Genomic DNA, 27,423 nt, shown 5'->3' with positions numbered 1-27,423 from the left:
CCCTTAATGGATACAACCTAAGATAAAGGTAAAGCAGACATAAACAAGCCTTGTTCTTGCCAGAAACAAACCTAAATCTTTTCTAGAGGAAGAAAACATCATCCATATGTATTTTTTTTACATATAAATCTGGCATTCAACCAAAACTAATCTAACATTCAAAAATACAATAGAGGGGCTTCCCTGGTGGTGCAGTGGTTGAGAGTCCGCCTGCTGATACAGAGGACACGGGTTCGTGCCCCGGTCCGGGAAGATCCTACATGCTGTGGAGCGGCTGGGCCCGTGAGCCATGGCCTCTGAGCCTGCGCATCCAGAGCCTGTGCTCCGCAACAGGAGAGGCCACAACAGTGAGAGGCCCGCGTACCGCAAAAAAAAAAAAAAAAAAACAGTAGAAACATCTACAGCAGATCCAGATGATGGGGTTAACAGACATGGACCATGAAATAACTATGATTAATATGTTGGAAAAACGAAATTAGAAGATGGAGAATATCAACAGAGAATTAGACAGTATAGAAAAGTAGACAAATGGAATATCTAGAACTGGAAAATGAAATTAAGAACTCAGTAGATGGGCTTCCCTGGTGGCGCAGTGGTTAAGAATCTGCCTGCCAATGCAGGGGACACGGGCTCGAACCCTGGTCCAGGAAGATCCCACATGCCATGGAGCAACTAAGCCCGTGCACCACAACTACTGAGGCTGCGCTCTGGAGCCTGCGAGCCACAACTACTGATCCCATGTGCCACAACTACTGAAGCCCGCATGCCTAGAGCCCATGCTCCGCAACAAGAGAAGCCACCACAATGAGAAGCCCACTCAAGGAAGAGTAGCCCCCGCTTGCTGCAGCTAGAGAAAGCCTGCACACAACAATGAAGGCCGAACGCAGCCAAAAAGAAATAAATAAATTTTTAAAAAAAGAACTCAGTAGAGTTCTTGAAAGCAGATTGTCACAACTGTACAGAGAATTAATAAACTGGAATATAGATCAATAGAAAATATTTAAAATGAAACAGAGAGAGAAAAATTGATGTAAAACAAAGAAATGTAGGGAATTCCCTGGCAATCCAGTGGTTAGGACTCGGCACTTTCACTGTCTTGGGCCTGGGTTCGATCCCTGGTTGGGGAACTAAGATACTGCAAGACACAGGGCATGGCAAAACAAAACAGAACAAAACAAAGACATATATATATATATATACACACACACACACACACGTATGTATATGTATATACATTCTAAAAAATGTATAATTTGTGTCTCATGAGGAGACGTGAGCAAGAATGAGACAGAGCAATATTTGAGGACAAAGGTGAAGAATTTTCTAAAACTGACAAAAGACATTAAAGCATAGGTTCAAGAGCGCTTTGAAGATCACCAGGACAAAGACAAAGAAAATCACACCTAGGCACATCAGAGTAGAGTTGCTTCTGGAAAAGAAAAAAAATAAAAAATCTTAAAAGCAACCAGACCAAAAAAATACGATTTCCAAAGGAGAAACAATAAACTTGAAAGCTGACTTCTCACTAAAAAACAATGAAGTCAGAAGGCAATGTAATAAAATCTTTAAAGGTTTTAAAGAAAATAACTGCTAACTTAAAATTCCTTATCCAGTAAAACTATCCTTCAAAAGTAAAGATAAAATAAAAACGTTTTAGATGAACAAATACTGGGACAACTTGTCACCAGTAGATACACAATAAAGAAAAAGAAGCTTTTCAAGCAGAAGTATCTTATTAATCTTTTAAAAGAACTAAAGTTTGATTTTAATACTCTTAGCTAGGGAATATTTATATTCTATTTTGGCAATATTGATAGTTTATTTCTTCCCAAGGACTCTAGGGCAGAGAGACAGAAAGACAGACAGAAACAGAGAGAACAAGAGGAGACCTTACAAATCAGTAAGAAAAAGACTAACAAACCAACAGAAAAAATGCCCAAAAGATTAGACAGCCACTTCACCAAAAAAAGTATCCAAATACCCAATAAATATATGAAAACAGGCTTAACATCATTAGTCATCAGAAGAAATACAAATTTAGAAATACAAATTAAAAAATAAGATATTGCTACACACTCACCAGTATAGCTAAAAAAAAAAATTAAGATAGACAATATCAAGTGTAGGTGAGGACACAGAGCAATCTTGACTTCTCAGATTCTGTCCGGGATGTACAACCACTTGGAAGACTGGTAGCATCTACTAACTCTAAATGTATGTATACCTGACAACTCAGAACTTTTACTAATATGTATGTACTCAAGAGAATAAAATGTACCTGTGTGCACTAGGACTTTCCTCACATAGCCTAGATCAACTGATATAGGATAAATACATCCCTGTAGTGCTGTCTATCCATCTGCTGAAGAATCTTATATTGTAGCGCAGCTGAGATAGAAACCAGAAAATAGCGTTAGGGTGATACAACATGCAGAAGCACTTACTCAGATGCTACATCTAAACAAAATAGGATCAAAAGCATTTAAGGAAGTAGATTGTGGTAAATCCCTGGTAATTAAACTCTAAAGAACATCCTGATGGTCTTAACCAGAACTGAGCTCCCTGACCCATTCTAATTTGCACCAGAAACTTTAAAATTGCAATAAAATGTGCCTCACCTAACAGGAGCGCTAACAACTAGAGAAAGCTGAGGGGTTTTTCAAGATAGTCCTGAAATTTGGACAGGATCATATAAGCCTTTCAGGAAAAGGAGATCAAGACATGGGCATATGGTAAGCGGTTATTTATCCTGATTTATTCCTTTCCACACTATTCTTTCATCTTGAATTATATACTAGAATCAAGGCCACTCACTCTGACAATGCATTTTCCCAACAAGCCACTGTAAATTTTCTCCACATCTGGCAACAGGGTCTCCAACAAGAGAGTATCCTTCATTGCAAGTATACACTATGTTTTTCCCAACAGGAAACATGGCACCTTCATCCTAAACAGAAATAAAAGATGGAGAAAGGAAGAATATCTCTTTTGCATTAACAAAATATTTCTTTAGATATATTCAGCCTATAAATCATGACTTCTTTAATCATCAGGCAATCTACATTCAAATAACTCATTTTGAAAATTGTCTGTAAAATTATTTTTTCCTGTAGAGTCCTAGCCAACAACACTGGTACCACCATTAATTGAAATAAAGCTATTAATACCACTGTACTATAATTTATTGACAGCTCCCCAAAACCAAGCATTATACTAAACATTTTACTAAAATTATGTTAGTGGACACTACTCAAGTAACTTCTATTATACTTTCAGGAAAGCATCAGATTTTGGAAATGTCCTTGTCAGTCAACTCTTCCTAGTGAGGTGTTATGGGCTGTCCGTTGGAAATATTGACCAATAAATGTCATTATGAACAGGCAGAAATGTTCAAATGTCCTATCAACATGTTCACGAAAGTTTGAGCTTCCCACTGATGACTTTCAGGGGAAGCATGATGTTGATCTTCACCCACTACCCTCCCCAGCCCCTTCACTGTAAGGGAAGTGACGCTGAGGCTGAGTCAGATTCAAGGACATGTCATTAGCCTATAATGCCAGGAGGTGAGATTTCATTGTGAAGCAAGGAAGAATCTGACGTCTGAGCCTTGAGGGAGTCATCGTTCTTGTTTGGTGTCTCTCTTGGTTCCTTTCCTTATCCATCTAGTTCTCGGCTACTCAAGAAGATGGGGAAGAAAACTGGCCTGGGAGAGGGCGTGGAGCTGGACCAGCTCTGCTGTAGGCAACAGAACAAAATTCTGTGGCGCCTTCTTCTCACAGACAGTCTTGCTCTTCCTGGCCCAGTCTGGCTCCATCATGAGAATTGGTAGGAAAAAGAGCACCCAGACTGGCATTGTGATTTGAAGAAAATAGGGAAAGATATTTGATCAGCCTTGGTTCTAACCCCTAGGCCTTCCACTGCCTTGCAGAAGGGACTTCTATATGAGAAAGTCTAACTCAACAGTGTCTAAACCTGGCCGTCTCTGTCAAAACCATTAGTAACAATTAAAAAAAAAACAAAACTCTCAGGCTCTACACTAAACTTACAAAATGAGGAAAAAAAAAAGGAGAACAAGGGGCAAGCAGCAATCTATTGTTAAGTTTCCTGGGTGCCTATGATGTAGCCAGTCCACGGGGCAGTGTTTGGAACCCCCAGCTCCTTACAGGACACCACATGCACTACAGTTGAAGACAGCAGCTTCGTGGTTTGCTGAAGTCTATGAGTCTGCCTGGCCTCATTCTATAAGCATATTTCCTTCAGGAACTTCATGGATTGTGGTGGGATAATATGAGTGTTAGAGAGTCTAGGTCCACTTTCTCTCTCTCTCCATACACACACACATACACATCTCCCAACAGTACCTACATTTGGGGAAATTTCAGCAAACAAACACTCAGTGAGTATATGTTCAAGGGTCTGGCATTTGAGAGGCAAATTCTTCACGGAGAAACCAAGGCTGGTGGCACTGAGAAAATCCTGATGAACAATAGCTCCTATGTACCATGAAGAGATACTTCCTGGTGTTTGGAGCCAAAGCCTCATCGTAAGAAGTAGTGAGAAGAGCACACAAATTAATATGGCCCCAAAGCCATGTTAATTTCCCAGAATGACAAATGGCAGATGACTTGTGCTCCCTCCTGAACAAGAAAATTGCTCAAGTATAATACAGTGACCCATATCTCACCAGACACTGGCTAAATGTCTTACTGGCCCCTGGAATAAACCTAATGCTTTACCCCAACCCTTGTATTTATGAAAAATTTAAAAAGACTCCTTGCAGTGAAAAGAACCAGGTAAGTTCTCTATGCTGAAAAACTTGCTTATAGATTCCTACTTTCGTGTTCAGAATGGAAATGTTTAGCTACCCGCTGGCATGATTACATTTCTAATTCATTGGGTGGCGATATTGATTTCCTTTACTGCAGGAGATATAGTACCTCCTGAAGAATTCTAACCACCTTGGGCCAAAGAAGAAAACTCACAAACTAAAACCCTCACTGCTAAACTAAAACACACACATACAATGTTTTTAGCGCTGTTTCATCACGGAAGGAGGAAGCAGATTATGACATCAGTAGAGAGCTAGAACTTGGAATGAACAGTGTATGTAAAGGAAAAAAGTATCTTTTATAACCAACTTGAACATATCCGTCTTTCAAGGCAGGAGGTGATGGACAGAATTCTGTTGGAACCAAAGACAAAGGAAAACAATGTGGTTCAAGCAATCTGAAAGGAAAAGGAAACAAAACATAATTAACATGATGGATTTTCCACAATTTAACAAATATTTTACAGCACAGTGAATTTTTCATTTGCAGCTGAAGTAAGTAGTGGACACTGCTCTGTGATGTGATGTTTTTGTCATTCTCAGAATAAAATATCTGACCACATCCCATGATAGAAAACACATATCAATTCACGCTTCCAAAAGATAACTACCAGATCAGTAGTATGGAAAACAAACAAAGAAAAGAAAAAGAAATAAAGCCATTGGACAACACATATGATTTATGTGATTCCTACAGGTCACCTGTCTCACACCCACTTTTTCTCCTGCTATTTGGTTCTTATATCCCTTTAACACAAAATTAATTCTGTATTGAAAATAACGTAATTCAAGTTTGTGATCCTGCGAGAGGTAACACAAAATAATAACTATTTTTGACTGAGTGCTTACTATGTGCTAGGCATCTTGACAGATGTTCGACAAATGTGCCTCAGCTCAATTCACACTCACAGTAACTCCATGAGATATGTGGAGAAAGGCTCAGGAAGTTTGAATAACTTGTCCAAGGTTATAGTGTAAAAAACACCAGGGCTGGATTCATGTCTAGTTAAGCTCCTAAAATCATGCTATTTCTACCTCTCACAAGGTAATCTCTAGGGGAGCTCACAGTAATTGAAACCGAGCAGGGCCCTGTGGGGCTCCAAGGCACAGAGGCCTTTTTTCATTCCCCGTTTCCTGTAGGCAAGACTCCAGCCTCCAGCCTCCATGACCTTCCCTGAGTTCCAAACGGCAGATGTGAACAGTTGCTAATCAAGGGAGAAGCATCCAAGCAACCACCTGAGGCGACATTAAAGGGACCAGAGAGACTTCCCTGGTTGGTACAGTGGTTAAGAATTCACCCTCCAACGCAGGGAACTTGGTGTTTGATCCCTGGTCAGGGAACTAGATCCTACATGCCGCAACTAAGGAGCACACATGCTGCAACTAAGACCTGGTACAACAAGGATAAATTAAATAAATACAACTTAAAAATAAATGTTTTAAAAAAATTTTTTTAATGTTTCATTGCTGAATCATACCCCTGGGTTAGAGTTCTTTATGCCACACCCCACTCTTTAATACTGTCCTTATTAACCTTTTCTGATCAGGTACTGGCAAATATTTTAGAAAGATAATTTGAAGATCATGTGAGTTGAGGAAATGTGTAAGATGCTTGGGTATCTGGTATTAGCATAGGGAGGTGAGATGACTTATTCCTGGGTCTTGGGTGCCTCATAATCCAACAATAACCAATATCTCCTGGCTGAGGAAGCTGGCAAACATATGAGATTCTGGTAGGAGGAGAATGTTGCCTTCAAGGGCACAGATCTCTGGGAAGATGAGGGTCTCTGAGGAGACCTCTCCCTCCGTGGGCATATTTCCTCTGCCTGTAGACATAAAGCTGGATGGACAGCAGCATCCTAAGGGAAGCACTGAGAGAATTCTCACTCTTCTTGGTGCTCAGAGGAGAGGAAATATCCTCTTCTTCCTTAGTACAAAAAGGAAAGTTATGCTTATACCTCACATCTGAGTTTCCTCAGTGTGTGGCAAGAATGTAAGGAACTCAGCTCAGAAGGCGGCAACATTCACAGGCTATTTGTAAGGCTTCCCCTCAGATTTCCTGTTTCTGGAGTGGAGATAATACTGGTGTAGAGTGACCTCAGAGGCACTGCTGAAAATCATTGTTTAATGATAGATGTCATTGTTATCATGATTATGATGCCAAAATCTCGGCATCTCTGTACACCAATGCCGAATCAAATCTCAGAGACAGAGTTTTGGGTGAAGTAGAAAAGGATAGCTTTTGTACTTTGCCAGGCAAAGGGGGATACAGCGGGCTCCTGCCTTGAAAAACTATGTGTGTCCCCCTGCCATCCCTGCCAGAGGATTTGATGAGGGGTTTATAACAACAGTCCAAGGGTGGGGTTTCTGACAAGATCAGGGTGTGTGCAGGGCTTGTCCTCCCTCGTCTCCAGTAGTCGAGCTCCTAATCTTTTCTTTTTTTTTTTTTTTTGCGGTACGGGGGCCTCTCACTGTTGTGGCCTCTCCCGTTGCGGAGCACAGGCTCCGGACGCGCAGGCTCAGCAGCCATGGCTCACGGGCCCAGCCGCTCCGCGGCATGTGGGATCTTCCCAGACCGGGGCACGAACCCGTGTCCCCTGCATCGGCAGGCGGACTCTCAACCACTGCGCCACCAGGGAAGCCCGGGCTCCTAATCTTGATGAGCTTCTCTGGTCCCTCCTACCAGAATCCCGTACGTTTGCCAGCTTCCTCGGCCAAGAGATATTGGTTATTGTTGGATTACAAAGCACCCTAGGAATAAGGAATAAGGCGTCTCACCTCCCTATGCTAATACCGGATACCCAATCATCTTACACATTTCCTCAACTCACATGATCTTCAAATTATCTTTCTAAAATATTTGCCAATACTTGATCAGAAAAGGTTAATAAGGACAGTATTAAAGAGTGGGGTGTGGCATAAACAACTCTAACCCAGGGGTATGATTCAGCAACGAAGCTTTTTTTTTTTAATATTGATTAATTGATTGATTTTTGGCTGTGTCGGGTCTTAGTTGCCCTGTGGCATGTGGGATCTTAGTTGCTGACCAGGGATCGAACCCGCAATCCCCTGCATTGGAAGGCGGATTCTCAACCACTGGACAACCAGAGAAGTCCAGCAATGAAGCATTTTTGAAGATAGCTTTGCAAGGTCCTGGCAAACAGGAAGTTAGTATCAGACACCTGGGCTAATCAGTGAAGATGTTAGCTGTCTCAAATGTATGCTTCATGCTTAGTCCAAAGTAAATAAATAAGAGGGAGTGGGGGCTTCCCTGGTGGCGCAGTGGTTGAGAGTCCGCCTGCCAATGCAGGGGACACAGGTTCGTGCCCCTGACCTGGAAGATCCCACATGTCACGGAGCACCTGGGCCCGTGAGTCATGGCCGCTGAGCCTGCGCGTCCGGAGCCTGTGCTCCGCAATGGGAGAGGCCACAGCAGTGAGAGGCCCGCGTACCGCAAAAAAAAAAAAAAAAGAGGGAGTGGTATATCTGAAAAATAATGCAACTATTAGTGAATGCCTACTACATGCCAGGCACAGTACAAATCACTTTATATTCTTAACCTCAGGCAATATCCTATTATCATTGTATCCACTATTTTTATCGTAACTTGCCCAAGTTCACAGAGCAAGTAGGTGGCAGGTCTGCCTGATGCCAAAGCTGCTGCTCGCATCCACTGAAGCAGACTGCCTTCCAGTTCCCCACTCTTTTGTAACACCTGCGTCAGGAAAGCTTGAAGCACACAAGTGCAAATTGGCCACAATATGCCTCTCCTTCAACTGACCCCAATGTTAAGAGCACAGCACTCCCTGATAAAAATCACCATTTAAGGTTTAAATCTTTCAATAGCAGCAGTCGTGTATTCCGTGCTTACTGTAGAGGGCACTGAGTTTTACATAATTGCCAGGAGGTCTGGTCTCTATTACCGCAAATGCTCCAACTCCTGGTCTTCGCATTGTCTGGTTTCTGACGTTTCTCCAATGCAGGATTTCCCACCCTCACTGGGAGGTGGGTTATTGCATTCTCGGCTCCTTGTTTTCTTCCCTTGAACGCAGGGGCCCCAAGAGGACCAGCAGCTCCACCCTCCATCAACCCCTCCTGTAAATAAGAGAGACATGGTTCAGAGAGTACTTGGAGAGGAAGATTTCAGAGTTCAGTGAGCTAAGCTTCCTACTATGTGGTTATTGGGGGAGGGGACGATCTGGGGTTTATTACCTTCACTCTGTTCACTGAGGTCTCCACGGTGGCCAGACTGCCTCTGCACACTGACTAGGACTGCCCGTATTAAGGCTGCATTAACGAACTTCTTGCAATACTACCTTAAATTTGTTTATTATTTTACAACGGTTTCAAAGCACTTTCACATGCATTTTATCATTCATTAATTCTCACAAGAACGAATGGAGGTGACCAAGAGGTCTGTTAACATTCTCAGTTGATAGGTGTGGAATCCAAGACAAAGTGGTTAAGTGATATGCACAATGCTGTACTGGTGGGCAAGAACCATATCCAGACTGTAACCTGGTCTTATGGCTGAGTCCAGGCTCTTTTTATCACCCCACAGTCTCTTAGTAAGGCAAATAAGTTCCTAATGTTAAAGCAGTGATTGGGCATGAGAAGAGCATAGTCTATTGCAGTGGTCCCCAACCTTTTTGGCACCAGGGACCGGTTTCATGGAAGACAATGTTTCCACAGACTGGGGAGGAGGGGACGGTTTGGGGATGATTCAAGAGCATCACATTTATTGTGCACTTTATTTCTATTATTATTACATTGTAATATATAATGAAATAATTATACAACTCACCATAATGCAGAGTCAGTGGGAGCCCTGAGCTTGTTCTCACTTGCCACTCACTGATAGGGTTTTGATCTGAGTCTACAAGCAATTGATTTGTTATGGTCTCTGTGCAGTCGAACCTCTCTGCTAATGATGATTTGTATTTGCAGCCGCTCCCCAGCACTAGCATCTCCCCCTCAGCTCCCCCTCAGATCATCAGGCGTTAGATTCTCATAAGGAGCGCACAACCTAGATCCCTCACATGCACAGTTCATGCTGTGAGGGTTTGCGCTCCAATGAGAATCTAATGCCGCTGCTGATCTGACCGGAGGCAGAGCTCAGGTGGTAATGAGAGCGATGGGGAGCAGCTGTAAATACAGATGAAGCTTCGCTCCCTCGCCTGCCACTCACCTCCTGCTGTGCAGCCCGGTTCCTAACAGGCCGTGGACCGGTACTGGTCCATGGCCCGGGGGTTGGGGACCCCTGGTCTACTGGGTACTCCAGGCTGCCAACCCCAGGGCTGGTGCTGTACAAGATGAGGAAATATGTAAGTAGGAAAAATGCTTCTACCTCCTGTCAGCACCCTTCTTCAATCTACAGGCACCTCCTCAACTTGCTCTGGCCACCTTCTACCTCAGGGCTGGTTCACAGCTCACAGGTTTTAGTATTTTTCCCATCATATTCCTTGGAGGACATTAGAGAGAATTTGAAGCATATTCTAAGAGCTTTGCTTTCCTAGTTAGAAACTGATCTCAGGAACTATTCCGCCAAAGCATTACTTCTGATAATAGATGGGTGTGTTTACTGCTCCTTAGCTATTTCTACTGTGTGACCTACATCCCTCTTCCCTCCACAGCCACTCCTCAGTATCACACACAAAAAAACTAAAATAATTTTTCCCATGATCTTCCTTACCCTTTCTTCCACAATTAGAAATCGAGTTAATAATATAGTCCCCTGAGTATGTTAATAGTAGGTAATAAGAGCTTGAGGTATTATGACTGCTACTCCACTCATCACCAGCAGGGGGAGCTTCCATTTTTATCAAATAGCTGTAAATCTAAGCCTCAAAGGAATGAATCGCAGTGGTGGTATTTTAGTTTACCAGGACAGGCCACTTGGGGAGACATTTGGAGGCAAGGATGCTTTCTTGATGCTTGTCTATAAGCAGCCGTGGTTTAGTCATGTACTTATTCATTTATCAAACATTTATTAAGTGACTTTATGAATCAAGCACTATGTCAGGCTGTGGGAATAAACAAAGGAATCAAACAGTTCCGAATTTAAGAAGTAAGCTTTCTAGAGGAGAGAGACACACAAATGAATATAAAAATAAATATACACAAATCATCTCATACTTTGCCTACTCATAAAGTGAACTTCACATACTAAATACTTAAAACACCAAATGCACTGTTGAGCACACAGCCAATGTTCAACAAGTATTTGTGAATGATTGATTGGTGGGACATAACACAAAATAGAAATAGAGGTGTTTCCAAGAGCTTGCCACCAGAAAGGTTAGTCAGTGCAGACACAAGCTCTGTAGACCTAAGTTATGACAAAACCTTACTGAGGTGACTATGGAAGGATGGAAGGTGTTTCAGGCATAAATCTGTTCTAATGGAGAGTGGAGAGTAGAAGGCAGTTCTGTTAGTTCAGATGGGAAAATAGAGAGATAGCAAAGGACCCGACCTCAGTAGCTACAACTCGGAGGTGGAATAGGGAGGGAGAGACATATTCAAAGCCTTATGAGACTTCCCCTTCTCCATACCCGAGGAAGCACACTCTCAGAGGCCAGAGGGAAAGGGTAATTCCCTTTTCATTGTGTCCAGCATAACTTGAGAGAATGCAGCACACTGACCTGCTTGATCCCCTACGAGGGCTCCTTGTTCACACGCCACACCAAACGTGTATGGTTTGCAATGGCACTCACACTGGGTCCCCTTCACAGTGGCCATGCCACCATTTTGACAAGGCCGGCAATGACAGGGGTCAAATTCATCGAGATATTCCTCAATGGCCCGTTTCAGGTATAGCCTTTTCACAGAGGCACAGGGTACTTCCTTTACCAGCTCATACAAAGGTGTCAGCTACACAGATAAAGACATCACGGTCAGTAATCAGGGTTTGGAGCGAGAATATTTTCCTTTCAGCATTTTGGCTCAATCTCTACTAAAACAAAATCAAAAGCCACTCTTATCTTAATTTCAACTATTTCTTGTTCAAATAAAAAGAGAAAGCAATTCACTACCTTTACAAGACAAACCTAGGGAAAATTAGAAACAGATAGGGAGGGAATATTTTTTTGTATTTTATGTGCATACATAAAATTTTAAAAAACCAACAGGATGTTCATTTTCTAGTTATTGAAAGATTATTTTGAAGACAACACATTTCCACTCCTGCAGAGGATAGAAGAAAAGGAAATGCACTTAAATTACAGTAAAGAAGCAAATGCAATTAAATTTGAGATTAAATATCCTGACTCTGAGATACTTAACATATCTCTAATGGAGACTATGATTCTCTATCCCTGAAGAAATTTAAAACAGGTAGGCATTATCGCTCTGTGTTGGACAGTTCTGATGAAGAGCAACTTCAAGACCGGAGATGGATTGGCTAAGCTCTAACAATCTGCTCTCCCAGGAACAAAAAGGCTCTCATTTGTAGCCTTTGCCAATTTCTGCAGTGTAACTACTCTCACCATGGCCAGTTTCAGGCTACCACCATGATGTCCCTGAGCACGGAGCTGGGAAGAGACCTGCACCATTGGCTCTTGAGAGAGTCTGAGTGAGTTGGCTAGAGCACCACTGCGAGTACGGAGATTAGCTCAAAGGGTCACATTGCCCTCCATCTCTGCCCAAGCTCTTCTGAACTGAACAGCATTGCATGGTTATCTACCTGTAACATGTCTCTTCTTTCTCTGTCCCTTTCCTGTCCAACTAATAAGTTAACATAGCTATGACAGTTACAGTCCTATGTGGGAAAGCACATAGTTGAGAATGGAAAAGAATGTCTGTTTTTTACCCTAAACAACAATTTAGGATTTTTAAAGATTTGTATGAGATACTGACAATGAAAATAGATCATTTTGAATATTAATGAATGACACTTTAAGGTAAGACTTCCCAGGAAAAACTGCCCCTCCCACTGTCACTGTTATTGGGAGGCAACTGGGCTCAGTATGGTGTCAGGAGGGTACCTGAGGAGCACTCGTAACTTTTGAGTTTATAAATGTGTCCAAGTTTCTTAATCTCAAAAGTCAGGTTGGGGCTTCCCTGGTGGCGCAGTGGTTGAGAGTCCGCCTGCCGATGCAGGGGACGCGGGTTCGTGTCCCGGTCTGGGAAGATCCCACATGCCGCGGAGCGGCTGGGCCTGTGAGCCATGGCCGCTGAGCCTGCGCGTCCGGAGCCTGTGCTCCGCAACGGGAGAGGCCACAACAGCGAGAGGCCCGTGTACCACAAAAAAAACCCAAAAAAAAACCACGTCAGGTTGGACCTGGGACACTGCCTGACTCCTGTGGCAGGGAATAGATTATATAATCACTTCTGCTATAACATGTATTTTGAAAATGTGAATTTGTTCCATTGAGATTGAGATATTAAAAAATAAAATGAGTATATCATAAATTTTGTGTTTTCTTATGTACAATTTTGTCCATAAGAAACACGGGGTGAACACAGAAAACTGCACACAACTGAACCAAGCTGCATAAGAATACACAAAACACCCACACACAAGCACACATCTCAAACACCCATCTAGTTCACCACCTGTATAATAAACCACACCAACCACAAATGGTGTTACGACTGTCTGTCATTTCTGATAGCGCTCCTTCTACCACTTCACAATAATTCACAGTCCGTAACCCTCCCATCACCCAGCAAGCTTCAGATCCTCTTCTAGGTAATGTGCCACCTTTATTGTAGTCCATGCATTCCTTAACAATTTAACATGTATAAAACTGCTACTGTTTTTATTGGTGCCTCTTTTTTTTTTTAATGAGTGTCACAAAAGTTTTTGAGTGTTGTGTTCCTAACACATTTTTTCCCATAAGCCCTGTGGTCTTTATTGTGCAATTTTGCCTAGCTCTCTGATTTTTAGGAACACATATGTTGTGTTATAAAAGAACTGACTGTGCCGATAAAACGTCCTAAAATTCTGCCAGCCAAATTGATTCTATCTTTTTAGAACTAATTTGCATGACCAGGAGCCTACAAGACATGGCCACAGGAAGAAAGGTGATCTGACAAATGTAACACTAGGCAAGCCCTTAAATGCCTTCCTCTTGCAAGAATCTATAACTCCTCTGAATCAGGGACCAAGGAAAACATAATCAAATTTAGGTCAAAAGCTTGAAATGCAAATTTTAGCATTAATTTCTCTTGGGATTTACAAGACATTTAACCTTTACAACTGAAATATGGACATACAAGATAATGAAACTTGTTTCCTATTATGTATGCGTTCATTTTACTATACAAAACATAACTGGGATACAGAAAACGCTAATTACAGCCTTCTCTGTTTAACCACCTTAATTTAATCTCATTTTCCCAGTGCAAATAAATATGACTGCTTTCTGGTGCTTTCAACAGAGTGTCACATACCTTTTGTTTTATGATTTGTGGAAGTTCAGTCACAGATCCTGCCCAGCGAGAATATCTCAATTTGTTTCCAGCAGGGTTGTCCAGTTCCAGGTAACTAAGGCCAGACACAAGGCCAGGACGTCCCCCTCTGACAGATGGGACCCCTCGTAACACATTGCCCTGAGTTCCTACTCAAGGAGAAATCAAACGAAATAAGTCTGGATGCACAAATGAAATGAGAATGAGCATATGAAATTGAAAGTCAATGAAGTAACACAACCCATTCAACTGTATGACATTCTGGAAAAGGCAAAACTATGGAGAGAGTAAAAATACCTGTGATTGCCAGGAAGTGGGGTAGGAGGGATTTTTAATATTTTTACTGGATTTTTAGGATCTTTAGAGGACTTTTAGGGCAGTGAAATTGCTCTGTATACTATAATGGATACATGTCATTATGCCTTTCTCCGAACCCACAGAATGTACAAGAGTAAACCCTCATGTAAACTATGGACTTTGGGTGATTATTATGTGTCAGTGTAGGTTCATCAGTTGTAACAAATGGACCACTAAGGCCTGGATGCTGATAACGGAGGAGGCTGTGCCTGCGGGGACAGCAGGGATATAGGGATTCTCTGTACTTTTTGCTCAATTGTTTTGTGAATCTAAAACTACTCAAAAAAATAATATCTATTAAGAGAGAAAAGAAAAAAGACACAACCATTACCTAACAGTAGATGATTATTAAGAAATTATTATTCATATTCTTAATGTTCTCAGTGTAAGAAGAAAATGTGTTATATAGGTGACTATCTTGTTTCTTAGAAGATACATGCATGTATTTAAGGATGAAACATCATGACATCTGAAACTTCCAAATGGTTCAGCAAATATCACAAATATTTTAAATATATATTTATGCATTGCTAAACAGTCAACATTATAAATACTATATGTAGATATATATATATCAAAACATCAAAATAATAATTATTGCATGTAAGAGGTGGGTACGTTGGTGTTTTTTACTGTTTTTTCAACTTTTCTGTATGTTTGAAAATTTTCATAAGAAAATGTTGGAAGGAAAAAGTTCATTGCATCTGGAATACTAACAGTAACCAAAATGCTATTAACAGGCGTATATTAACACATAAAAAGTGTTCTAAAATGTTTGAATACTAATCAAATCCTTTTTCTCATTTCTGTGCCTTATAATTTCAGAAATATTTTCATCTCCGTGTCTAATTGATTTCCACACTGGTCATGACCGGAAGTTCCTAACTTGCTGATCAGACTTACATTTTCATTTCCTTTTTTTAATTAAATTTTGCAATTTCATAACACTTTCATAAAATTTTGCAAATTCAAAAATTACACTTTTATCATCAGAAGTTATTTAAGTCTCATATTTTTAAAGAACTGCCTGAGTGCTTCCTCATCTTCCTTGTTAGTTACATTTTAAGATGCAAATAGTCACACTTTTAACGCAGTGTATTGCCAAGTTCAGTCCCTGAACTACTGGAATCAGAATCACCTAGAATGACTGCAGATTTCTGAGCTCCAGCCAAGACATAGGACGTAGCTGAGAGAAAAGTCAAGTACTCAGCATTTGAACAGGCTGCCCCAGGTAATCCTCTTGCATACCAAAATTTGAGAATCACCACCTAAACTGACATGCTTGTTTACAAACTACAGAGTCTAAGAAATCAGCTTTTATATTTATTTTTAAGCCTGTAGCCTCTCTCTCTACACCTCAGTGAGCTCTGTGCTCCAGCTGGCCCTCTTCCCCTAGACAATCAGCCTGGGGCAACAGTGAAGGGCCCAGATTGTGAAGCCAGACATTGGAATCTTGTGCCTGACCCCAACTGTGGTCTTGGGCAACCTTTCTGTGCCTCAGTGTCCCTGTTGGTAAAATGGAAATATGAATAATACCCAGTTCTTAGGTAGGAGTACCTTGGTTAATTTTTGTAAATCACTTAAAATTGTGCTGGGCACATCATAAGTGCTACATGTTTGTGAAACATAAAATAAAATAAGATAAAACAAAGCAAAATTAAAATAAAATAAAATCAGAAAGCAGCTTCCAATCACCAGCCCAACTGATAACTGATGTCAACAACTTCTCAAAGCTCCCACTTTCATTTCTATTTCCAGATCAGTGTATTTCCATGTTGTTCAGAAACTTGTCCTCCTCCTTTATCATGTCAGGTCCAAGAAGACAGGCACTTTTCCTGGCATATTCACTGCTGTATCACCAGTGCCTAGAACAATTTCTGCGTGCACTATAGGTTCCGTAAATAGTTGATGAATAAAGTAAGTGAATGAGGAATTAAGCCTGGCTTAACACTCTGTCTCCCTCCTTCTTGCAGTCATCTACTAAAGGATCCTCACTTCCTTGATGAGGACTTTAGCACCTGGGTCAGTCTTCTCCTTCATCCCAATTTCTGCCGTCACCCCAAGAGAACTTGAGCTCTAATGCTGCTCTATGGCTTCACACAATGCACCACAGTCTCATTTCCATCCCTACTACACTAAGAATCTCTTCATTTTAAGGCAATTAAGTCTTAATCACCAAATCCAATGAAGTCTTCAGACCTCCTCTTACGTCACTTCGCTGTAGCATTTCTCGCTGTCGATTTCTTCTCCTCTACCTTCCATGTTACTCATCTTTTCTGGTTCTTATCCTATCAGATTATTCCTTTTCAGTCCCTCTTCTTTCGCTGCAACTTTATATTTGTCATCTTTCATTTAATCACTCCCTGTATTAACGGCATCCCTTGCCATCAGGATGAAACCCAAACTCCCTAACACGGCATCTAGACACAGTCTAAATCAGCTTACCCTTCCAGTTCCTTCTTCAATCACTCAAGGCTAACACACCACCTCCCGCACTCTGCCACCACCGTCACCACCACCACCATGCACCAAAAACTTCTAACTGCACTGAGCACCCATGTCACAGAGTGAAACTGAAGCTTCTCCTCTTGCTGTCATTTTTCTAGGCTTGTTTGTCAACCTTCCTCACAGGAAACAAAGATGGTGTTCACTGAGGACATAGTTACAGTACACAGAGGTACCCAGTGAAGTTTCCACTCTGCATGATGGATCACCGCCATAACATATGACAGAGAGATCAGAGGTAAAAATAACCAAGTATTTCAAAAACACAAAATAGAACACCCGCTAGAATTTCAAAGGCCCTTGGAGACCAGGAATTAACCACAAGAAAGAGGGATGGAGGTAAGTTTGTAATGAAAATTACCCCCTTCTCACTTACCTGCAGCCAATTTTAAGGCCTCTTCCATCTCCTTGCATGCGTGCTCTGATGATTTAAACAAAAACTTGATATGTGAGGAAGCACATTTCTTCTTCTTCTCTGAACCAAAAGCTGGGGGGAAAAATTTTAAAGGTGCTTAGTTTCCACATTTGTTGAAAATCTCCTTTGAGATGCTGGCCAGGTGTGAGAGTGGCATAAGAGGTTGTTTCCTATCACTGGGGCCATATAATCAAAAATATGCTATACGTACATTTTCAAGTGCTCTAGAAGGGTCAAGGGGCAGAAAAAGTGATATTTGATGTTTGTTATAAACAAAATAAGATACATGCATTATATTTAGGGGTAAAGCATCACATGTCTGAAAATTACATTCAAATGGATCAGCTGCTCTTGGCTTCTATTAACTTTGACCAGAGGGTGGGGGTGGGTGAAACAGTGGAGGGAGCAAAAACTGAGCACTTCACAGAGTGATACCTTTTACCCAACTGCAGTCAGCTTCTCAGGCATAAGGCAAATAGGTAAAAGTAGATGTGCAATGGCCTCCAGCCCACCCACGGGAGACCCCAAAAGCTGGGTTCTGGTTCTACAGCAATTAATTCCTAAAATCTTAGTTCTAGTGCCTCAGTCTCTCCATCTTTAACATCTCCGGTTTCTACATTTTCTTCCTATGACATATAATCTTAGATGGTTACAATTTCTACTCATTATCAAATGGAGTTTTGCCAATGCATTTTTTTAAAAGAGGATAGAAAATAATAAAGGGTAGAAATATATTTTTATATAATTTTACTAACTATATTATTACAAACTCAGTATTTCTTAAAGAACAATTGGGGGCATATAACATATCCCAGAATTCTTGATTAATTTCACTTAAAACTTTTAAGAATAAAAACTGCTCAAGAGTAAAATTTTTACTCAAAATTTTTTTACCAACTCAGAAAGCTTAAAAAAAAAATCCTCTTCATTTCTTTTTAAGCGTTAAAGAAAAAAAAAAATGTTCATGAAACTGAGTTTAGATCAAGCCCCTTTCTGGATTAATTCCTCAAAGAAATATTCCCTCTGTTGTTGCTACACAAACCTGTGCTTGTGCATTCATTCCCAACCTGCTGAGGTTGGAAAAGCTCACATTCTAATTAAATCTTAATTGGTAAAAATTAAGCCCAATAGAAAAAAAAAATAGTCAATGGAAACACAGAAAAATATTGTAGTTCACTCACAAGAGAAGGCTACAAGACCTCCTCTGAATCTCAGGTAAGCAGTCTTACTCTCCTTCAAGGTGGTAAGAAAGTCTCGACTGAAGAGTAAGATGCTAACAAGATGATTTGGGATAGAGAAGCAAGTGTGGCCACGAGCTTCAGGACAAAGTTGGAAAGGAGCAGGTTGGACTTGGAACGTAAATAAGCCAAAAGGTCTCTGGAAAGGAGGAATGGATACTAGGACACACACTCTTCTCCAACATGGCAGCAGCTGGTGAGGAACATCCTCTCACTGTGAAGTCAACCAAGTATGAGCTCAGTAGCGTGCCCTGAGTCTAACAAAAAGCAGGCAATTCCTGCAGCAACATAGCGTAAGGAAAAAGCTAAGTTGATGCTGGAGCCAGTTAGACCGGCTTACAATCAGTATGCCCTTGGATTTCACTCGGTAGCAGTGAGGATTATTGCTAACATAGGCAACCTGCCTGTCTAGAAGAAGGCATCCAATAAATTTAAGCTATTGTTACAACTTTTAGGGAGTAAGCAAACTCACGATATCCAGAGCAGATTTTTTTAAAAGGAATGTGAGTGGTAAAGAACAGAGGTAAATAAGAAAAGACTTCATTGAAACGTTTTGATTTCTGCAATATCAGTAAACTCCTCATTAGTTTTCCTCGAGGAATATTACTTAATCTGAGAAACGGGGAAGATTAAAAAGTATTCTAAAAATCCAATCAACACCCTCTAGAGATAGCAATAATGATAATGGCTTAACTCTCACTTCAGGGTACTATCCAAAAGGGTAGGCAGGCTTTTTCTTAAACCCTGGAAGATTCTGAGTAGAGTATAACAGATTCTTGCAATTTTGGAGTCTTTTGCAATTTAATCTCTATTTGTCATATTTCAAAGCTCTAAAGTTTAACTACTAATTAAAATCTCTGCGATGCTTGTATATAAGAATATTTTTAATACTCTACCACTTTGTTTGATTTTTTCTGAGTCCAAATAAAAGATAACTTTGTATTCTCCTCCTAAGGACCCAGACTGAAGATAATGTGTCCCATACTGGTCGATCAGTCTTCGATAGGCGCTGTAATCATACAGAGACGGAAGGTAGGAGAGTTCCTTCCAGAATGACTCAGCAAGTTGTAAAAAGTCCGGATTGTTATTGATAAACTGAGCCACTTCAACAGTGTTCTGAAGAACCAACAACTGATAACTCTATAGGAAGAAGAAAGAGTAAAAGGAGTTTTAGGATGAAGACTAAAAGGCAATGGAAATAGTTCCTTGTCCAATGTCTCCATCAATAGCCACCTCCATCAATGCAGACTAAATGAATTTTTATTTTGGATGCATAATGAGGTCTCTTCTGGGCCCACCCACTTGAAGCAATCTAAGGAATTTTCAGAATCCCAAACAGAAATAACATCTGAGTGATGACATGGTAACTGGTTTTATACACACCTTTTAAAACCCCCAAGACCAAGTTGTTATGCCCTCCTCAACTAGGAAAAAAGATTCAACATTGTTAACTGCTAAATAATCTCACAAACAGGGATATAATATCCCTAGAGTCCACAATCGTAACAATGACTTATAGGTAAGGTGACCATATAATTTATCTCCCATACTGGAGTATTTACAGGGTAAGCTACTTTATAATGAGGTCTTTAAACCCTTCCTAAGCATCTTTTCATGTCCAAGACAGAGCTACCTTACACCAAATCCTCACTTATGTGAACAATATAATATGGGTATAATAAATGTTTTTACAGCTCATATTTCCACAATCAACTTCTTAGTCATAAAACAAAATTATATTCCTTTATACCTCGCTTATGTGATCTATTAATCAAGTTACTGACTTTAAGAATGAGATGAATTATGTATATTATGAATGATGATCAGCCTGAAAAATTCTTCAGCAGTAAGTGTGAATCGATTAGAACAATTCATTTCAACTGTTCAGGTTGCCCATGATGAAAGTTTTAGTATCTCAGTACAACAGAGTATCTAAAATTAAGCCTTTAAACTCCTCGGATGAAAATGTTGGTATCTCCAAAGTAATAAAGTATTTTAACATCTTTTATTTTCATGCACCTTCTTTAAAAAACTCTAGTATTAGTGTTTCAGAAGCACATTTCATTGGATTTTTGAAATTGTATATAATACTTAAAATAGTAGCATCAGTAATCATGAATTAGAGATTTAGGCTAGTTTTAACTAGAAGATTTGAAAGTAATAAGTTTTTTTTTAGATTTTTAAATAAGAACAGATACTTCAATGAGAAAATAAAAAGTGTAAATAAATGTATTATCAAAGAGAATTAACAAGACAAAAACCATACCTTTTAAAGAAATATATTGGATTATCTCTTTGAAGAAGATACTATGCCCTAATTAAAAAATGAAAGCTGATTCTTTTAGTAAATGCACTTCTGTTAATGTTAGAAATACCTAAACCAGTAAAATATGGAAAAGTTAACTAATATATTTCATACTAACCTTTTCCTTAAGGATTTTTTCAGTACCTGAAGAGTAACTGTACGAAGAAGATGAAGAACTAAAAAAGAGGAAGCGTCCTCGACTAGATGATGAATGTTCTGTTGATGTATGTTTTACATAAGACCAGGTACTATTGTAAAATTCATAATTAAAATCATTATTTATTTTCACCTATAAAGAAAATGAAAAAGTTAGATCTCTGGGGCTTTGTTTTTGAAATGTTCTATGTGATCCAGTAGTGGATTTAAATTTCTAATTCTGTTCGACTTGAACAAATGTTAAGATTGGAATTGTTTTTCCTATGCTAGACGGTAGAAGAAAAAGTCATCCCAAACAAATTTAAAAACAGACAACAGGATAGTCACATGTGGTTGAGAAGGGACAGCTCCAGCATTCATGAAGACTACTATTTCTTTATCCTTTATTTTGTCCTAGATCAAGTGTCAAAATGAAATGCCCACAGAGGACTGGCAAGTAATATAAATGTTGGAAGCATCCAGTGGAAGGCGGGGTAATGAAGAAGTGAGCACACACCCTGTCTAAAAGGGTCTAAAAGGCACCCAACACTCAAATCCATCCGACAGTCCTATACATTACTACAGGTTCTAGCACTGACAGATATCTGATTTTTCAAGAAAAGAGATATATCTGAATCTTCATGAAAAAATCTTAAGTTTTTTTTAAATCATAGGCAACTATCTTGCTAAAAATGTCAGTCACCATGAGAATAAAACAACATGAAATATGACTCTCAGTCTGTTCTATATAAATATTCAGATCAGTAACTCTCCTTTCACAAGTATTTGTGTTTTTATTATATGTCCATACACATCTGTATTTGAGATCAAAGTATAAATAAACACAGAGAAAATTTAAATGATGAATATGATACATTTTAAAAATAAAGCTAAAATCTAAAAAAGAGTATGTATAAATCTAAAAATTTAAATGATGAATTTAAATTTAAATGATGAATATGATACATTTTAAAAATAAAGTTAAAATCTAAAAAAGAGTATGTATATGTATAACAGATTCACTTTGCTGTACACCTGAAATTAACACAACATTGTAAATCAACTATACCCCAATAAAAATTTTTTTTAAAATGCTAAAAAGAAAATAGAATATTATGCAGCCATCGTAAAGGATGAGTGTGAGGACAAATTGTTCATGTTAAATGAAAAAGCAAGTGTAAATGTGATATTTACAAATCCTATTAACCACAAATATGCAAGTATATGCCCAGTCAAAAAAAGACTAGAAGGAAATTCAACAAAATGCCAGAAAATATTAAAAATACTTTCATCACTACCCATGTTAAAAATTAGGCATTCATGCTAGAAGAAAGACAGAAGAGAAGAAAAAATAGATTTAACCATACCTTTTATTCCAACATTATTTTCATTATATTATGAAATTGGCTTGTTTAAAAGTCAAACGCAAAAATTCAGCTCAAGTCAAAATGAAGAATATATTATTATTCTTAACTACAACGAGGACATTATTATTATTGAATACAAAGAGGACATTATTTTTTTTAATTACTTTATTTAATTAATTAATTTATTTATTTTTTTGCAGCACGCGGGCCTCTCACTGACGCGGCCTCTCCCGTTGCGGAGCACAGGCTCCTGACGCGCAGGCTCAGCAGCCATGGCTCACGGGCCCAGCCGCTCCACGGCATGTGGGAACCTCCCGGACCGGGGCACGAATGGGGCTTCCCTGGTGGTGCAGTGGTTGAGAGTCCGCCTGCCGATGCAGGGGACACGGGTTCGTGCCCCGGTCCGAGAGGATCCCACATGCCGCGGAACGGCTGGGCCCATGGCCGCCCCGTGAGCCATGGCCGCGCGTCAGGCGTGCGTCAGGAGCCTGTGCTCCGCAACAGGAGAGGCCACGTCAGTGAGAGGCCCGCGTACCACAAAAATAATAATAAATAAATAAATAAATAAATAAAAATGTACTAGAGATTTCTAGAGTCACTAGATAGTGTCTCAGTCCTATTTGGTTTTGGACACACACAGAATTTAGTTTTTTCTCTCAAGAAAGAAAAGTTACCTACCTTTATTTCAATGCAAAAAAAAAAAATTAGCCTATTTTTTTCTCTTCTTCAGGTGTACAATTCAAATACTTGATTCATGATTTATGCAGATAAGCCTCTTAAGAACTTTAGTTCAGCGTCTCCTCACTCCCATGTACTCTACACATAGCCACAGAATCCTTTCTCAAGGTAGTGTGATCTTAAATTTTCTTTAATACCCTCTTCCTTCCAGCTAAGATCCTGAAATTTCCCCACACTGAGTCTTCCTCTGAAGTCACAAATTCAAACATCCTACACTCTGACATCTCTTACTCTGTTGACACTCATTCTATTATTGCCATATCTATTATTTAACCTCATAGAGACAGCCCTTCAACTTACTTTCCCTTCTCTTTCCCTATCAGCACCTTCATTTTGTCACTTCCTTCATGTTGTAGTTATGCTTCATGGCTCATGACTTATTATTCTCTTGCCAATGAACCTAACTCCTGCCAATGAACCTTGCCTAGGTATATTCTGCCACCATATTTGCCAGGCAAAAACTCAACCTTTGTTCAGTGCTCACAGCCAGGCACCTTAGCACTGCTATAGAAAAATCACACAACTATCGATTGGTGTTACTGTAAGTCCATTCATAATTTCCAACCTCAGTGGAATCCTCAATACATTCCAGCAACCCTAAATGTCTAGCCAATTCTTTCTCCCATTCCCTACAGTATCTATTTCAAAAGTTCTGCACCCATCTCAATCCCCCAATCTTACAATCATTTCCTTCACTCTCAGAAGATAAACTTCTTTCTTTACAAACATTCCCACTATCAGACACAGACTTCTTACACTTCTGGCTAACAAATTTACAGACTTACGAATGTCTTTCACTTCCTTTCCTGTGCAGGTGTTCCTCCCCCTGTCTAAGGCTAATTTCTCTGTCTTTTTTCTGTATTGCATTCCCTCTCACCTCTTTTTTTTTTTTAACATCTTTATTGGAGTATAATTGCTTTACAATGATGTGTTAGTTTCTGCTTTACAACAAAATGAATCAGTTATATATATACATATGTTCCCATATCTCCTCCCTCTTGCGTCTCCCTCCCTCCCACCCTCCCTATCCCACCCTTCCAGGCGATCACAAAGCACCAAGCTAATCTCCCTGTGCTATGCAGCTGCTTCCCACTAGCTATCTACCTTATTACCTTTGGTAGTGTATATATGTCCATGCCTCTCTCTCGCTTTGTCACAGCTTACACTTCCCCCTCCCCATATCCTCAAGTCCATTCTCTAGTAGGTCTGTGTCTTTATTCCTGTCTTACCCCTAGGTTCTTCATGACATTTTTTTTTTTCTTAACCCTCTCACCTCTTCAAAGGACTAATTAAATTGACTGATTACTCCCTGTCTTACAGCTTCAACTTTTCTTTCTCTACTGGCTCATTCCTATCAACGCTTATACATATTCTAACCCCACCTAAGTACAGTGTGCTGCAAGGGCTCTGAGCCACACTTCTAGGGTTCAGACCCCATAGTTGTGGTCTACTACCTCTGTGATTGTAGGTAAATTACTCAGCATTCTTTTTTTTGTGTGTGTGAGCCCAGCCGCTCCCGGCATGTGGGATCCTCCCGGACCGGGGCAGAACCCGCATCCCCTGCATCAGCAGGCAGACTCTCAACCACTGTGCCACCAGGGAAGCCCCTACTAAGCATTCTTTGTCTCAGTTTCCTCATCTGTAAAAATAGTAGATGACAGTACCTACATACTTAGGTTATTATTAAAAAAAAGTTCTATTTAAAGCACTTGAAACGTGCTTAGTATATAAAGGTTCTTAATATATGTGAGCTACTTTTATTATCATTCAAATTATTTTCTGTTAACAGAGTAGATTTAGAAATCTCAGATATCTAGACACATACCAACAGAGGAAGCAGAGGATCAGATAACTAAGCATTAGTTAAAATTGCCTTTAGAATACGTTTTTGTTATTCATTTGATATACATATAGGATCTTGCTTTAAAAAATATAATGAAGTATACTAAGTGAACTAAATCAGAGAAAAACAAACATCACATATCATTTATATGCGGAATCTAAAAAAAGGATACAAATGAACTTGTTTACAAAACAGAAACAGACTCACAGACATAGAAAACAAACTTATGGTTACCAAAGGGGAAGGAGAGGGAGGGATAAATTAGGAGTTTGGGATTAGCAGATACAAACTACTATTTATAAAATAGATAAACAACAAGGTCCTACTCTATAGCACAGGGAACTATATTCAATATCTTGTAATAAACTGTAATGGAAAAGACTCTGAAAAAGAATATATATATCTGAATCACTTTGCTGTACATCAAAAACTAACACAACATTGTAAATCAATAAAAAATTTTTAATATAATGAATTACATTCAAGATCAAAACAGGAGGATCCAGGAAGTTATTTTCTCCACCTTAATCTTTACTCACTCCCATCTGCAACTCATTACATGCTGAGAATAAACAAGACAGTCTTTCAGCATCTCCCAGGCTAAACTAAGCAGGGTGGCACCTTCCCAAAGTGACTGTGGAGCTGGAATGTGCTTATGTTTCAAAGGCTTCCTTGTGGTATGAAAAGTATGAGCAAACAGAGAGTGTGCATGGCATCAAAGTAAGTGGCTTACTCAATAAGCAACTGGGTTTGTCCTGGGTAAACCACCATGCTGATTTCCAAAACAGAGATTAGAAGAGAGATGGACTGATTATTCTGTTTTATGTTTATTTACTAACATTTATGTTCCAAGAAGCCAAAAGTCATGTTCCACCTGTAGAGGCCTGAATCCCCAGTGGCTCCCCTTCTATTTGAACTGAGGAGGACATTGACCGCCTCCATATTCGCACCTGGGTTTCCCACTGCAGTGACTGACTCACTGCCTATTGCTTCCACCTCACTTCCCTCCGGCTGGATCCTAAATAACAGGCTATAATTTCCCTCTACCTCTGACAAACACCTTCACATTCAGTGACTGGCAAGGCATTTCAGATGTTAATCCAAAAACCAAGCCATGCTGTAGAAGACGAACATCAGAATTATGCTTTTATTAAATTATTTTTCTTCTTCAGCAGCTGCAGGTTTCCAGCATGTCTCCTTTCCAACCATGTCAGAAATTCTCTCCCTTATTACTTCCTCTGTTCTGTAACTTTCTAAATTTGACTACATACACACACACACACACACACACACACACACACACACATATATATGCACATATATATACATATATGCAATTCTCCCCCTTATAATTATGAAAGAATTATCAACACATCCTCTTAGTAATATGAGGAGAAAAAATTCTCTTTATATGCCTATCTCACATTCTCCCTTCTGGCCAAAGGGTAAATTACAATATAGGTTTTTCACCAAGCAGAATTTAGAGTCAAAAAAGCAGTTAATACAACACATTGGGAGAGTAAAATATACTAGAAAAATGAAGGGCTGTGAAATCTGACAGACTGGATCCAAGCTCTACTGCTTATTGATTTGGTGACTTGAAGCAAGTCTGCTGAAGTCCTCTGAGCCTCAATTTCTATATATATAAAACAGTAAAATATTACTTGCTTTCCACAGATGTCGTGAGGATTAAAATTACACAAATTGCCTAAAATAGTGCAGATGCCACAGGAAATATTCAAAAATTGGTAGCTATGATTATTTTTCAAGTCAGTTCCACTTTCTACTTTCATGATTCAGTAACTCTTAAATGTAATTTAATTCCATTATAAGTCGGAGGTTGGTGGGTTTGCTCCTCATAATCAGAACTGCTTTCTGAAGATGACTAATGTTGGTAAACTAAAGCCCCTTCCTTCTGAATATCCTAATAGTTTTGGTTTACAAATTTGGGAGTCATCAGTAAGGAGGGCTGAACTGGAAATTTCTGAGCTCTGGGAAGATGGGAGGAAAGGCATGAGAGAGGAGATCTTGGAAGAGATGAGCAAGAAAGAGGCTAAAACAGGATGAGACCAGAAACTTCTTCTGGCTTAGGTTGTGGAAGGACAGACAATTTAAGATAGAGGATCTCAACTGTTTTCGTCGGATGCATTGGCACCATGAGGTAGACAATCTCTCCTCTATGTTCCCTCTAAATCTTCAGGAATTTCCCCTAAAGCCATTACTGATTTGTGTGAGTAGATTTTGTGTTGAAATCAATCAACAGGATGAGTTTACGTGTGTA

At 39.7% G+C, this 27,423-nt stretch overlaps 1 protein-coding gene across 2 annotated transcripts in view; it reads right to left on the bottom strand.

Annotated features, from left to right (window-relative positions):
- The window catches only part of C7 (complement C7), a 53,665-nt gene that overhangs the window by 10,926 nt on the left and 15,316 nt on the right, over nucleotides 1–27,423 (bottom strand). For both annotated transcript variants that reach the window (XM_079918540.1, XM_079918539.1), the window contains exons 7-14: nucleotides 21,178–21,348; nucleotides 19,651–19,894; nucleotides 17,478–17,588; nucleotides 14,222–14,388; nucleotides 11,470–11,698; nucleotides 8,752–8,923; nucleotides 5,139–5,226; nucleotides 2,815–2,947 (exon numbers count right to left, since the gene is read on the bottom strand). In XM_079918540.1, coding sequence (XP_079774666.1) covers nucleotides 2,815–2,947; nucleotides 5,139–5,226; nucleotides 8,752–8,923; nucleotides 11,470–11,698; nucleotides 14,222–14,388; nucleotides 17,478–17,588; nucleotides 19,651–19,894; nucleotides 21,178–21,348 — 1,315 coding nt within the window. The remainder of the gene's footprint in view (nucleotides 1–2,814; nucleotides 2,948–5,138; nucleotides 5,227–8,751; nucleotides 8,924–11,469; nucleotides 11,699–14,221; nucleotides 14,389–17,477; nucleotides 17,589–19,650; nucleotides 19,895–21,177; nucleotides 21,349–27,423) is intronic.

This window comes from Stenella coeruleoalba (assembly GCF_951394435.1).
Source record: "Stenella coeruleoalba genome assembly, chromosome: 3".
Lineage (NCBI taxonomy): Eukaryota > Metazoa > Chordata > Mammalia > Artiodactyla > Delphinidae > Stenella > Stenella coeruleoalba.
The sequence above is the reverse complement of the archived record's forward strand: the minus strand, read 5'-3'. Positions and strand labels throughout refer to the sequence as shown.